Raw genomic sequence first — 13620 nt, 5'->3', positions numbered from 1 at the left:
ATGGCCCAGGTACTTGGGCCCTGCACCCCATGGGAGACCAGGAGAAGCACCTGGCTCCTGGCTTTGGATCAGCGCGGTGCGCCGGCCACAGCGCGCCAGCCGCGGCAGCCATTGGAGGGTGAACCAACGGCAAAAAGGAAGACCTTTCTCTCTGTCTCTCTCTCTCTCTCTCTCACTGTCCACTCTGCCTGTCAAAAAAATGAATAAATAAGTAAATAACAAAAAGGTACCTCTTTTACCATTTTCGAGTGTACGGTTCAGTGCAGTTACAAGGTGAGAATTTGCCATCAGGTCTCTGATGGAATTGAAACGGAGCCGCCGCGGCTGCAGCTGTGGGAGGCTCACGTGCCCAGCTCCAGGGCCGGTGGCATTTCCTCTTGTCCTTTGTCTAGTTGTCCCCTGTCTGGGTCTCCTTGTGTCTGTCTTTCTAATCTGTGGGCTCGCTCTCATTTTTCCTGGGAATCTTGCATCTCTTATGGGGGCTACAATTGCACTAAAGCACATTTATCACTGTATTTTGGATTAATGTTCTCATTCATGATTTTAAAGGCAAACAGAAGGTTTTATATTCTTTTTCATAGGTGATTTTTGGTATTTAACTGGTGTCGGGGACTCTAAGGAAAAAAAATTCTCTTATTCCTGTTGTAACAGTAAAAGATTAGTTTTAGGTAATATAGTTAGGAACCAGTTTATTGTTTTAGGTAGAAAGAGGAAAGCAAGAATTATTGGAAAAGTTTTTTAAATGTATTTATTTATTTATTGACAGGCAGAGTTAGACAGTGAGAGCGAGAGACAGAGAGAAAGGTCTTCCTTTTTCCATTGGTTCACCCCCCAAATGGCCGCTACGGCCAGTGCACTGTGCCAATCCAAAGCCAGGAGCCAGGTGCTTCCTCCTGGTCTCCCATGGGGTGCAGGGCCCAAGTACTTGGGCCATCCTCCACTGCACTCCCAGGCCACAGCAGAGAGCTGGACTGGAAGAGAAGCAACCGGAACCAAATCTGGCACCCCAACTGGGACTAGAACCCGGTGTGCCTGCACCGCAGGCGGAGGATTAGCCAAGTGAGCCACGGTGCAGGCGGAAAATTTTATTTTAAAAGGTTTTCATTTTTACTTAGTTATGGTGGTGGTTTTGTTTCTGTATTATTCTAATCGCACATGTTTATAACAAAAAATTTACAAAAATCTAGATAAGGCAAAAAGAGAAAAGTGTAATTACCTGTGTTTTATTATCCAAAGATAAGTATTGTGGACTATTTGGAACTTTCCAGATCTTTATATATCTAACAGGATCAAATTGTAGTGCTTTTAACCATGCTTTCATTTAAGTTATTTGAACATCTTTTCCATATCAAACATATACCTACAACCACACACACACACACACACACACACACATATATATATGCACACATACATATATATACACACACATATATACCATATATATACATATATATATATGTCTAGCATGACAATTGCTTTGGGGCTTTATATATTAAAAGAAATAGTAGAATTGTTAGTATGAGGTGAAAATACTATCTTCTACCAATTTTGTCATTTTGGTTTAGTATTAATAACCTCTAAAACCATTACTGAATTAGTAAATCCCTATAAATCTGTAAAGAATATTGTGTTTTTACAACTATAATGGGATTCCAAACCTTTTTATTTGTTCATCCTTTCAAAAAGCTCCAAAAATAAAAAAGTAAAAGAATACTGTATACTCTACCCAGCTCGCATTGCATCATTTGCATTATTTGCCTATACACACATGCGCACACACACATTTATACAAATACATATCATGGAATCATGTCATATTATCATATGCATTTTAAACAAATTATTTGAGAGTATTTCCTAATAGTAAAGATGTTCGCTTAAATAACCACAGTATACTTACCATCTTTATACATTTAACATAGATACAATATTTTATCCAACCTGTAAGAGTTGAATAACACTGATATAATATTTTATTCAACCTGTTGCCTCTATGATTTGGTTCCTCAATTCATGAAGGAATTTAGTCCTCAAAGTATAATATTAATAGTACTGAGAGGGTGGAAGCTTAGTCCAGTTATAGTGTTCAGAGGTGGGGCCTCTGGGGGTGAATTGATGAAATTGGACTGGGGCATTGGGTGGTGTCCCTGTGAGTGAATCCTGTTTGCTTTGTTAAGAAAGAGAGAGACAAACATAGATGCAGTCAGACAAGTGTGCTGTCTCTTGCCACATGATTTTTTGGTAAGATTTATTTATTTGAAAGGCAGAGAGTTGCAGAGAGAGGGAGAGACAGAGAATCGTCCATCTGGTTTACTCCCCAAGTGACCACAACAATGGCTGGGGCTGGTCCAAAACCAGGAGAACCTGGAGACCCATTCAGGTCTCCTACATGAGTGCAGGGGCCCAGGTACTTGGGCTGTCTTCTGTGGTTTCCCAGGCACAGTAGCAGGGAGCTAGATCGGAAGTGGAGCAGCTGAGACACAAACCAGTACCCATATGGGATGCTGACGCTGCAGGTGGCTTAACCCGTTATGCCACAGCGCCAGCTCCCACGTGATGCTTTGCGCCACCTCTGGACTCTGACATAAGGACAGCCGTGGCCAGATGGGGCCCCCTACATCTGACACCTCCAGAACTGTGGTCAAGGTAAACTTCTTTGTTTATAAAGTAGCCTGCTTCAGGTATTTTATTATACTAACGAGTCAGTTGATACTGCAGTGTCGTTCACAACATATTTTCCCCTCTAGTACAGGTTGGAGTCTAGATGCAGACTTTGTATTTGTTGTGCATTTTTAACCTACGTTAATTTGGAACTCCCCACAGCCTGCCTTTGTCTGTATGACATCGGCATTTTTCACAGGTGCAGTCACATGACACACCCTTCTGTGAAGCACAGCACTCTCGTTCTGTTCGTCTTTCTTCGTGGTCAAATCAGAGCTGTGCGTTTGGAGCCAGTGACCTGCAGGTGACGACCTGTCCTAGGGTGTCACCTCCAGAAGCAGGCGTCCCCTTTTTATCACATGAGTGACGTTGACTTCCGTCCCTCAGTCTAGGTGTTACCTCATTTCTCCACGGTTTCCGTTTTTGCCCTCCTTGGTCTGTGGGAAGGCACTGAGGCTCGTATGAAGACACTTTCCTACATGGATAAATATTCAAGCTGATATTTCTGGAGGGGGCCACGAGTGGACAATTGCTGGAAGGCTGTGTTCTGCTGTCTTACTCTGTCCTCTCCAGGAAACATTTCAAGACCATGCAAATATCCTGCTTTTTTATCAGAAATTTCCCCTGGAGTTAATATTTGATATTGACGATTCTTGCCAGGTTTTATCTTTATCACAATGGTTGCAAAGAGGTCATTTTCCAAATTTAGCTCTCCTTCCAGTCAGTCTTCAGCGTTCTGTGACAAACTAGGGACTTCGCTTCTCTTCCGTTTATTTGCTTGTTCATCTGTTTGCTATCTCTATGCTCTCATGAATTCCTTTTTTTTCCTCCAGTGGTTTCCATTTCATTACTAAATACACTTACTCTGCTTGCCCAAACTGCTCTCTGTCTGCTTCCTGCCAAGGCTCTGCTGAGAGTTTATAGTCCACCTGTGTGCGTAAATTAACTTGGCTTAGTTCTCTCAAAAATCACAAAACTGTTTGCAGTGATACAGTCAGTATCCTCTTCCACATCCCCTGTACTCCATTCTCCACAGCCCCGTCCTTGTAAATAACCAAATTCATTGTTTTCTGTTTATCCTCCTGGTGGTTCCTATTTTCTGTTCCATCTTACACAAAGGGTAACCCATTATCTATGCTGTAATTAAAAAGTTCATCGAAAATGTTTGTGAAAAGCACAAATTTAAACTTTTTTTAATATCTGTTTGTTTATATTTTTGAATGTCAAAGTGACAGAGAGATCTGTGTGGTTTACTCCCCACAAGGCTGTAACAGCCAGGACTGGGCCAGGAAGAAGCCAGGAACTCCATCTGGTCTCCTACCTAGGGGCAGGGACCCCAGCACTTGGGCCATCATCTGCTGCTGTCTCATTTTTCAGGTGCATTAGCAAGGGGCCGGATCAGAATCAGAGCAGTCCAGACTCGGAGCAGCACTCTGATATGGGATCCTGGCACTGCAAGCGGTGGTGTTACCTGCTGCGCCACTGGGTCGGTTCTAGACTTCAAAAAATTTTTGCACCAAATAAAACATCTTTTGATTCTATTTTCCATTACATTTTTAAATTGTTCTTGTAGATGCTCTTCTGTACTTTGCTTATTTCACTTCACGGTGTCTCTTAGAAATCCCTCCGGATCAGTTAGAAGAGATCACCCCCACCCCCCCACCCCAGCTTTGAACAGCTGTGTAGTGTTCCATTGGGTTTGCAGATAATCACGAAAGACACAGTCCTGGAGACCAAAAACCCAGGTGTTGAAATCCCAAAAGATCAACAATCTAATAATTCTGGAAAAATAATTTTTAAAATTTGTAAAAGACATTTACATTTTTAAGAAGATTTTTGGGACCAGCATTGTGGCATAACAGGTAAAGCTACTGCCTGTAACACCAGTATCCCATATCAGCACTGTTTTGAGTTCTGCCTGCTCCACTTCTGATCCAGCTCCCTGCTAATGCTCCTGGGAAAGCAGCGGAAGATGGATCAAGTGTTTGGGCCCCTGCCCCATGTGGGAGACCCAGAAGAAACTCCTGGTTTCAGCCTGGCCCAGCTCCAATCGTTGTGGCCATTTGGAGAGTGAAATAGTGTGTGGAAGGTCAGTCTGTCTCTCTCTCTCTCTCTCTCTCTCTCTCTCTCTGTGTGTGTGTGTGTGTGTGTGTGTCTTCCTCTCGCTATGTAACTCAGACTTTCAAATAAATAAATGAATCTTTTTTTAAAAAAGAGAGATGTACTTGAGAAACCTAAAAACACAATACAGTACTTCATAGGCCACTTTGCCCATAAAATAGGCAGTAATAGCATACTTGTTTTTATACGCATAAACATTTATGTATAAGGACAGTTGCATGGGTATGAGTAATGGGCAAATGGCATTCATAAAGAAATAGATCAAAAAGCAAAATGTGCAGGTGCACGTCACGATGGTTCGTTACTGTATGTGCCGAGCTTGGTAACTGTGCTTACCTGAAATACTGGGATAGACAGCCTGAATGTTTTGATAAGACCCATCAAAAACCATGATGGCTCACCACCGCAGATAACACTCACCCAAAGATCGAAGATCTATAGAAACTTTATGTTTCACAAATTGCAGTGTACCAACAGGACATCTTTTTATTTGTTGAGGAAATTTCAGCATTTTTATAGATGTGCACAGTGCTTATACACCAAGCCAATGTTGCAACAAAATGTGCTTTTGCAGAGCAAAAACTTTTGTTAAATGTCAAGAACAAATTAGAACTCTCTGAAAGCATTTACATCATTAATACGTCCAGTATTGGAAATGACACAAAGGTAAAATACATGGCTTAGTGAGTTGCAAAATATAGTACTGATAATTTAAAATAGGGGGGAACACAAAAAGAAAAAAACAAGTACTAAAAAGAAAAGCCAACACATGAAAAAGTCTATGGTAGGGATAGATGGTGAGCAGTTGCAAGGGGGTAGTCGCTGAGAGCCAGCTGACTTTCAGCAGCTAACGTTTTACGTCATGCGTCATGGCGTTCTTTGGGTCATGACTGTCCTCAGAGTTCATTCACATTCATTTTCTGCCTGGGGCTGCTCCTTTTGGAACTCTTCTGTGCAGATCCGGTCAAATTTTCCCATCTTCTGTGCTGTGCTTCTGTGATGTTTTGGGCATGCAGAAACCCATTTCACGTTCAAATACACACCATGGGCATGGTGAAAACAGTACGGTGACCAGATAGCAGCACCACTGCCTGTCTCCTTATCCTACTCTGCCCACAATTACTTTCATACCGGTCATTACTTCACTGCTTCCTCAGACAGGTGCCACTTTACGGAATTTTATCAGCCGAAACTAATGCCAGTGCAGACAAATGACATGTATTTATTTATTATTTATTTTGACAGGTAGAGTTATAGACAGTGAGAGAGAGACAGAGAGAAAGGTCTTCCTTCCATTGGTTCACTTCCCTAATGGCTGCTATGGCTGGCGCGCTACGCCGATCCGAAGCCAGGAGCCAGGTGCTTCTTCTCAGTCTCCCATGTGGGTGCAGGGGCCCAAGCACTTGTGCCATCCTCTGCTGCCCTCCCGGGCCACAGCAAAGAGCTGGACTGGAAGAGGAGCCAACCGGGACTAGTACCTGGCACCCCAACCGGGGCTAGAACCTGGGGTGCCAACGCCGAAGGCAGAGGATTAGCCAAGTGAGCCACAGCGCCGGCCGACATGTTTTTAATTTTTTTAAAGATTTATTTTATTTATTTATAAGTGAGGATTACAGAGAGAGAGGAAGACTCACACACACACACACACACACACACACACCCGAGAGAGAGCTCTTCAATCTGCTGGTTCACTCCCCAAATGGCCACAATGGCGGGAGCTAGACTGATCTGAAGCCAGGAGCTAGAAACTCCTTCCAGGTCTCCTACATGGTTGCAGGGGCCCAAGCACTTGGACCATCCTCCACTGCTTTCCCAAGCACATTAGCAGGGAGCTGGATCAGAAATGGGGCAGCCGGGACTCGAACTGGTGCCCATATGGAATGCGGGCACTGCAGATGCTACCTCAACCCACTGCGCCACAGCTCCAGCTCCTGACATATTTTTAAACTTCCATTTCTGTTACTGTTGTATCATATGGCGAATCTACTCATCTGAATTATCTACTAAAGGCATGGAGCTCAATAGAAGAAACAAACTGTATTGGTAACAGTTTGAAATTTACTTTTAGAAGCCTTTTGTCACACAGAAGTCGGGATCTGTCATTGTGGTTTGAAGATTCAATAGAAATTTGGTTCCTTAAGTGAGTAGATAAGTTCCAGAATTTTCAGCTCAGGGACATTGAGTTCTATGAATTGCAGGCACTTCAAGAAGTCATGGAAAGATGAAATTAAAAGTAAGTTTATTGAGTTGGAATTTGGCCTATTGGTTCGTGCACTGGGTTTGGATGCCTGCATCCCATACTGGAGTGCCGGAGTTCAAGTCCTGGCTTCACTTCCAATTCCAATGTCTGGCTAATGTGCACTATGGCAGGCAGTAGGTGATGGCCCAAGTACTGGTGTCCCTGCCACCCACATGGGAGACCTGGCTTCAGCCTGGTCCAACCCTAGACCGCTGTGGGGCGTTTGGAAATGAGCCATGAATGGGAACACTCTCACTCTGGCTCAGTTTCCCTCCACCCCCGTCTCTTAAATAAAGATTTTTAAAATAAATTTATTTTGGTGCAAAGTTTTGGAATCCGTGCATAGTTTTTTTCATAATATGTATTTTCCATGAAATTCTTCTATTTGATAAATAGCAATGGGAACATTTGCCATCCATTGAGCAAATTGCATCCTGTGCTAGTTTTTCTATGTTACAGTTGGTGGTAATATGAGAAGACTCTCTTCTGTGACAGCTCCCTTACCAAGAATAGTTCACCATTTAATATGCTTTGCCACACTGGAAGAACACAAGTGTCTTTGGTCAGAATTTGCTGAATTCTTTTCGTTGACTGAGAAGGGTGCTAGCACAGTGCTATGTGTGTGGGGTAGAGGCACACTTGGCTGCAGAGTTGGACAGCTACCCAGCGGACAGCTGAAAACACGCTAATGCTTTCCCCAGGGCTGAGCATTCCACCCACTTACCATACACTTTCTTCATAGGGGAATTGTAATTTTTTATTTCTTTGATTTCTGCTTTTAGGATTTCAGTTAGTCTTTTAGAATTGTCATTTGGGGGTTTTGAACTTTAGGGATTTTAGAATTTAGGGACTTTGACCTTTCAGGATTTTAACACTCAGGATTATGGCGTTTGGGATTGTGAATAGCACCATCCTCCAGTATGGTGTGTGTGTCCCGTAATTATCCTGCCAGTCTCTTGTGCTCAGACATCCAGGTGGTTTCCAGTCTTTTTCTTTGTGTGTTTGTTTTTTTAATATTTTATTTATTTGAAAGGCAGAGTTAGAGAGAGGCAGATGCAGAGAGAGAGAGGTCTTCCACCTGCTGGCTCACTCCTCAAATGGCCGCACCAGCCAGAGGTGGGCCAATCCAAAGCCAGGAGCTTCTTCCAGGTCTCCCAACATGGGTATAGGGGCCCAAGGACTTGAGCCATCTTCCGTTGCTTTCCCTGCCATAGCAGAGAGCTGGATGAGAAGTGGAGCAGCTGAGACTTGTTCCGGCGCCTGTATGGGATGCCGGCACGGCAGGCGGCAGCTTCACCGCCGGCCCCTCCAGTCTTCTTCAGTAGCATACGATCATGTACTGGCTGTCCTAATATTGTTGGAGTTAGTGGGTGAAGTGTAAATGCATGTCATTTTATTAAATGTTGCCAAGTTCTCCACTGGGACTGTACCTTCCAAGTTGTACTTTTTTTAACATTTCCACCAGCAACAAATGAGATTGACAGTTTCTATATAGAGTATATTGACAAGCTTTTAGATCTTTGTTAGTCTGGTGAGTGAGAAACAGTGAAGATTCAGTTGAACATTTCTTAATATGGCTAAGGGCCATATTTATATCTTCCTGTGAATTGTCCGTTTATCTACTTTGCTCAATTTTGTATAGGATTTTGGTCAGTTTTTCCTTCAGTTTTTAAGCATTCTTCATAAATTAGGGATATCAAACTGCAATCAGCAATAAGTACTATGAATATTCTGGTCTCGTTTATCATGTTTTGACATTGCTGATGGTTCTTTTCTGTCAGAAGTTTTTAATTTTTATATAGCTGAATGTACCAGGGTTATCTGGTTTGTAGTTATAAAATCTTTTCCCTACACTGAGACTAAAATGAATTTACCCAATTTTTTTCCGATACTTGCCATGTTTTTTGTTTTTTTTGTTTTTTTACATTTAGGTGCCCAATGCTTTTGTCGTTTATTTTTATATGCAATGTGAGGAATGCATTTAGTCTCTGTGTTTGCAAATAGCTATTCAGTTGTCCCAATAGCGTTTGTTTATTTTAAAGGCAGAGAGAGACAGATCTTCCATCCACTGATTCACTCTCCAAATGACTGCAACAGCAGGGCCTGGGTCAGGCCGAAGCCAGGAGCCAGAAACTCCTTTGGGTCTCTACATGGGTAGGGACCCAAGTGCTTGATCCATCATCCGTCTGCTGGTTCCGAGTTGCACCAGCAGGGAGCTGGTTGGAAGCGTGTAGCCAGGACTCAAACCGGCACTCCAATATGGTATGAGGGTGCACCAGCGGCAGCTTAACTTGCTGTGCCACAGAGCCCACCCCAACCAATAGTGTTTATTAAAAAAAAAAAAATGCTTTCCCATTGATTTGAGATGATACCTTTATCATATTTTATACATATTTAGGTCTGTGTCTGGATTGTTTCTCATCTTCCATGTGCCAACATCACACATTGAATTTGAGAAGTTCTGTAGCGTGTTTTCATGTTTGACTGGGCTAGTCTCTTTCATGGCTCTCTCTTTTTCAGTGTTTTCCTAGCTATTCTAATGTGTTTCTTTTTCCTTAGGGGAATTTTTGATTCCATGCATATAACACCATAAAAAAAGTTCATTGGTATTTTTATTGGAATCACTTTAAATCTATAAATTTGAATGCAATTAAAGTAACTGGCAAAAACATGTCAGTAATTGAATCCTCTTCAATGACAGTGTTTATACAGATTAAATTTTCTAATTTATCTGTCTCTTTGAGAAACATTTGCCTTGTATTTGTGAAATAACGTAAGGAGGTTAAATACTGACTGCTGTTCAATTTTTTGTTTTAGATTTCCATGGTGTCAGTAATTCATATTCCTGATAAGACTTACAAGCTTCCCTGCAGAATATTGTATCAGTATTTACTCTTGGCTCAAGGTCAATTTCATGATCTTAAGGTAAGTCGTGCCCTGTAGTCTGACCTGTGTCAGTTTGTTCACAGAATTTCAAGGATAGCCACTCAGAGAGAGGCCGTGGTGTTTCGCAGTGAGTGGTTGTAGGTGTCAGCTCCTCCTTGCTCTTGGCTGTGCTAACTCACAAATTCGGGCAGCTCTTTGGGCCCCATGATTTGAAACGTCATTGTCATTTATCCTTATCGTTAAGCCTTGATTTTTCTTTGATTTTCAGCAACTTTTCATGTCTGCAAATAATAATACCACTCCCTCCAGCCACCCCTCTCCAGAAGAAAAAAACACGGACCGAAGCTTGTTGGAAAGGGCCGGACTGTCTGAAAGCGAAGTGGAGCCGTGGGAGGAGAACAGCAAGGACTGTGTCGTCTGCCAGAACGGGGCCGTGAACTGGGTGCTGCTGCCGTGCCGGCACACGTGCCTGTGCGATGGCTGCGTGCGCTATTTTCAGCAGTGCCCAATGTGTAGGCAGTTTGTGCAGGAATCTTTTGCACTTTGCAGTCAGAAAGAGCAAGATAAAGACAAACTGAAAAGTCCGTGAGGATGTTGTTGCAACTGAGAAGTACACTTTCTACCTAAGATGCAGAAATTCGTGTTCTTAGAAGGTAATCGGAACTTGAAATGTACAGTAATGAACTTCAGTGGATATTCTAACTTCCTGCTTGTCCGATACATGGATGATGAAAACTAATGATTTCTCCCTACTCAGTATGGTGAGCACTGGAAACCATCTGTGTTAATATATAAAAATCCATTCAACCCTCCAGAAGAATGTAAATGTTGGCCTTTTATCAGCTAGAAGATTTCATGTATTGTGGATTACAAAAATCGTTTTTGAAAGCCAGCCATCTAAGATTTGAGGAGGTAAAAGTCTCAAGATTGCTAAAGAGTTTCCCTTTGACAAAATCTGTGGTGTAATTAGGAAACAACTTAGTTCTTCTTAAAGTAATTGTATGTTTTTCAGTTTATAAAGGAGTTGGCAAGGGCTTCCTGCTTTAAATCCTTTCAGGAAACAGTAGTTTTTATCAATACCCATTTGGTTTCTGACTTCCCTTAGCATCAGAGTTACATGAGCATGGATCTTAATTTTTAAATATGGGTTCTTCACACAGAAACACAAGGTTCAGTTCTTGACTGCTCTCCTTGTGTCATAGATTCAAAGGATACTCATCTCAAGGAGGCAGATTTAGAAAATAGAAAATGTCTTGGGTAATTAAGTTTATTAAATCGCCTGTCAATTGTGGTCAGATTAGCAGAAAATGGTCTACCAGGGAAGGTCTTGAGACTGAATGCCTTGCCTTAGAAGTCCTCCTGCACACTGTATCTGGCCAAAACTGGACAGGTTTTAGAGCTAGACAAACCCCTGAAAGAAACAAATCACTATTGTTTTCTAGTGTATTCTTCTTCCAAACCCAAGATCCTTCAGAATAATCAATTGCTTTGTTCGTCCCTTGTATTCTTGTAAGAGTTGAGGAACTTTAGAGGCAGAAAAGTACCATGCCCTACTCCTTCCAAGATGAGTGAGAAGAAAATGGTGAATTAGAGCTTCCCATGTCCTTAGTGAAACTCGCCAGCAAATCGCCAAGAAAGCAGACCATGGCAAACAAACCATGACGTTCAGGGAGATGTCCAAGCCTTTTTGTCCTGCTTATGTTTAGAATAATGCCTTATCTTTGTATCAGGGTTTTTACAAAATACCATTTCATTCCAATCAGACATATGAGAAGTCTTCATAAAGTTCATGGAAAATGCTCATTTTGAAAAAAAAACTATGCATGTATTTCAAAAAATTGTTGCACTAAAATAAACACCTTTAAATTTCATTTTCTGTGAACTTTTTGAAGTACCTTCATAGCACTCTTAAGATGACATTATCTGGTCTCCATTATAGAAGCCACATCAAACTCCTATCTGTGTTCAATAGCCATGAAATAAATACCTCGCAGGGGCTACTTTGAGGGAGTCTGGGCTAGAGGATCAGGCAAGGCTCCTGACCTCAGAGTGTTTGTAACTAGAAAGAGCATTGATGATTAACACAGCCCCCTCTGGAAGTCCTTTAGGCTCAATCGCAGCTGCCTTTGTAAACAGGAGGTCAGAAGCTACAGTCCCTGCTGCAGTGGGCTGGCAGTCTGTTAGTCTTGAAAACTCACTTTGTCATATGAATTGAGAGATGCTCAGATCATTTCCTCCATCCTAGGCATCTTACCTCCTTTTGCTGATCAGTGTGTACCTAAACTGTCTTAGATATATTCAGATTCAGTATCTCTCACCCAAAATGTTTGAGACCAGAGTATTTCTTATGACAGATTTTGGAACATTGGCACAGAAATAATGAGATAATCTTGGGAACAGGAACCAAGTCTAAACTAAAATCATTCTGTGTTTTATATACATCCTGTACACCCAGCCTGTATGATACTTGTAGTGTACCTATATTTTGACTGTGACCCATCACATGAAGTCAGATGTGGAATTTTCCACTTGTGGCATCATGTTGGTACTCAAGAGTTTGGATTTTGGATTATTTTGGATTTTAGATTTAAAATTAGGGATGTTCAACCTGTATTTTCTTTCTGTTTGGAGGTAGATTCCACCAATTCTGCCTGTGTTCTTACTGCATTCTTCATAATTTTGGGTAGTAAAAGATATGTAACATAAAATTCACCATTTTAACTATTTTAAGTATAAAATGCAGTGACATTAAGTGCATTGATTGTGCCACACTCACCAATATCCATCTCCGTAATTTTCCCATCATTCCACACAGAAGCCCTGTGCCCACTGAACAGTGACTCCCATGACCCTCTTCTCAGCCTGTAATAACCACCACCCTGCTTTCTGTCTACAAATTTGACTATCCTAGGGACTTCAAATAAGTGGAGTCTTACAGTCTTTGTCTTTTTATGTCTGTCTTATTTCACTTACCATAATGTTTTTAATGTTTATCCATGTTGTACCTTGTATCAGTATTTTCCTTTTAAGACTAATATTCCACTGTGTCACTGTGTGTGTGTGTAATTCATATTGATTATGTATTCCTCAGTCATTTTTCATAACTCTTCAAGATGATTTGCCTTTAGTTCCTCTTGCTGCAGGTAAAGTAATTTTTTCTCCTGCCTCAATGGTAATAAATATGAAAAGTTTGGTGGGTAATCAAATAAAAACAGATACAGACAGTCCCCAACTTACAGTGGTTCAACTTACAATTTTTTTTAGCTTTACAGTAATGAAAAAGCCATACACAGTCATTAGGCTCTGAACTTTGTAGTTTGATCTTTTCCTGGGCTAGTGATGTCTGCTATGACACTGTCTGCTCTTGGCATGCTCCCGTGGCAGAGAGCGGCAGCTCCCAGTTAGCCACAAAGCTGAGCGGCCAACGCTGCAGTGTGTTGTGTTGCTAAGCCATGGTGTGCGGTAGGTTTGGTATATTAGATGCATTGTCAGTTTATGACGTTTTCCACTTAACAATGGGTTTATCTGATAGAACCCTATCAAAAGTTGAGGAGCCCCTATATGCTGACTCTTAGAGGCTTTTGCTAGAATTTGTCCATAGTGGTGAGTACCGATGTTTTGAGAGAAATCTATAAAAGCATTCGATTTGAATGGATTTTTGGAAAAGTAAATATTTGATTTGATTTGTGTAGATTAGTTACTACCAGGGC

The 13620-nt window shown here is 41.7% G+C and overlaps 1 protein-coding gene across 4 annotated transcripts in view; it reads left to right on the top strand.

Annotated features, from left to right (window-relative positions):
• The window catches only part of CGRRF1 (cell growth regulator with ring finger domain 1), a 43651-nt gene extending 30509 nt beyond the window's left edge, over nucleotides 1–13142 (top strand). For all 4 annotated transcript variants that reach the window (XM_008269675.4, XM_008269674.4, XM_070053641.1 and 1 more), the window contains 2 exons: nucleotides 9842–9949; nucleotides 10179–13142. In XM_008269675.4, coding sequence (XP_008267897.2) covers nucleotides 9842–9949; nucleotides 10179–10499 — 429 coding nt within the window. In that variant the 3' untranslated portion in view covers nucleotides 10500–13142. The remainder of the gene's footprint in view (nucleotides 1–9841; nucleotides 9950–10178) is intronic.
• Nucleotides 13143–13620: the final 478 nt, after the last annotated feature.

This window comes from Oryctolagus cuniculus, chromosome 12 (assembly GCF_964237555.1).
Source record: "Oryctolagus cuniculus chromosome 12, mOryCun1.1, whole genome shotgun sequence".
In the NCBI taxonomy this organism is placed as follows: Eukaryota; Metazoa; Chordata; class Mammalia; order Lagomorpha; family Leporidae; genus Oryctolagus; species Oryctolagus cuniculus.
This window is presented reverse-complemented; position numbering and strand designations above follow the sequence as displayed.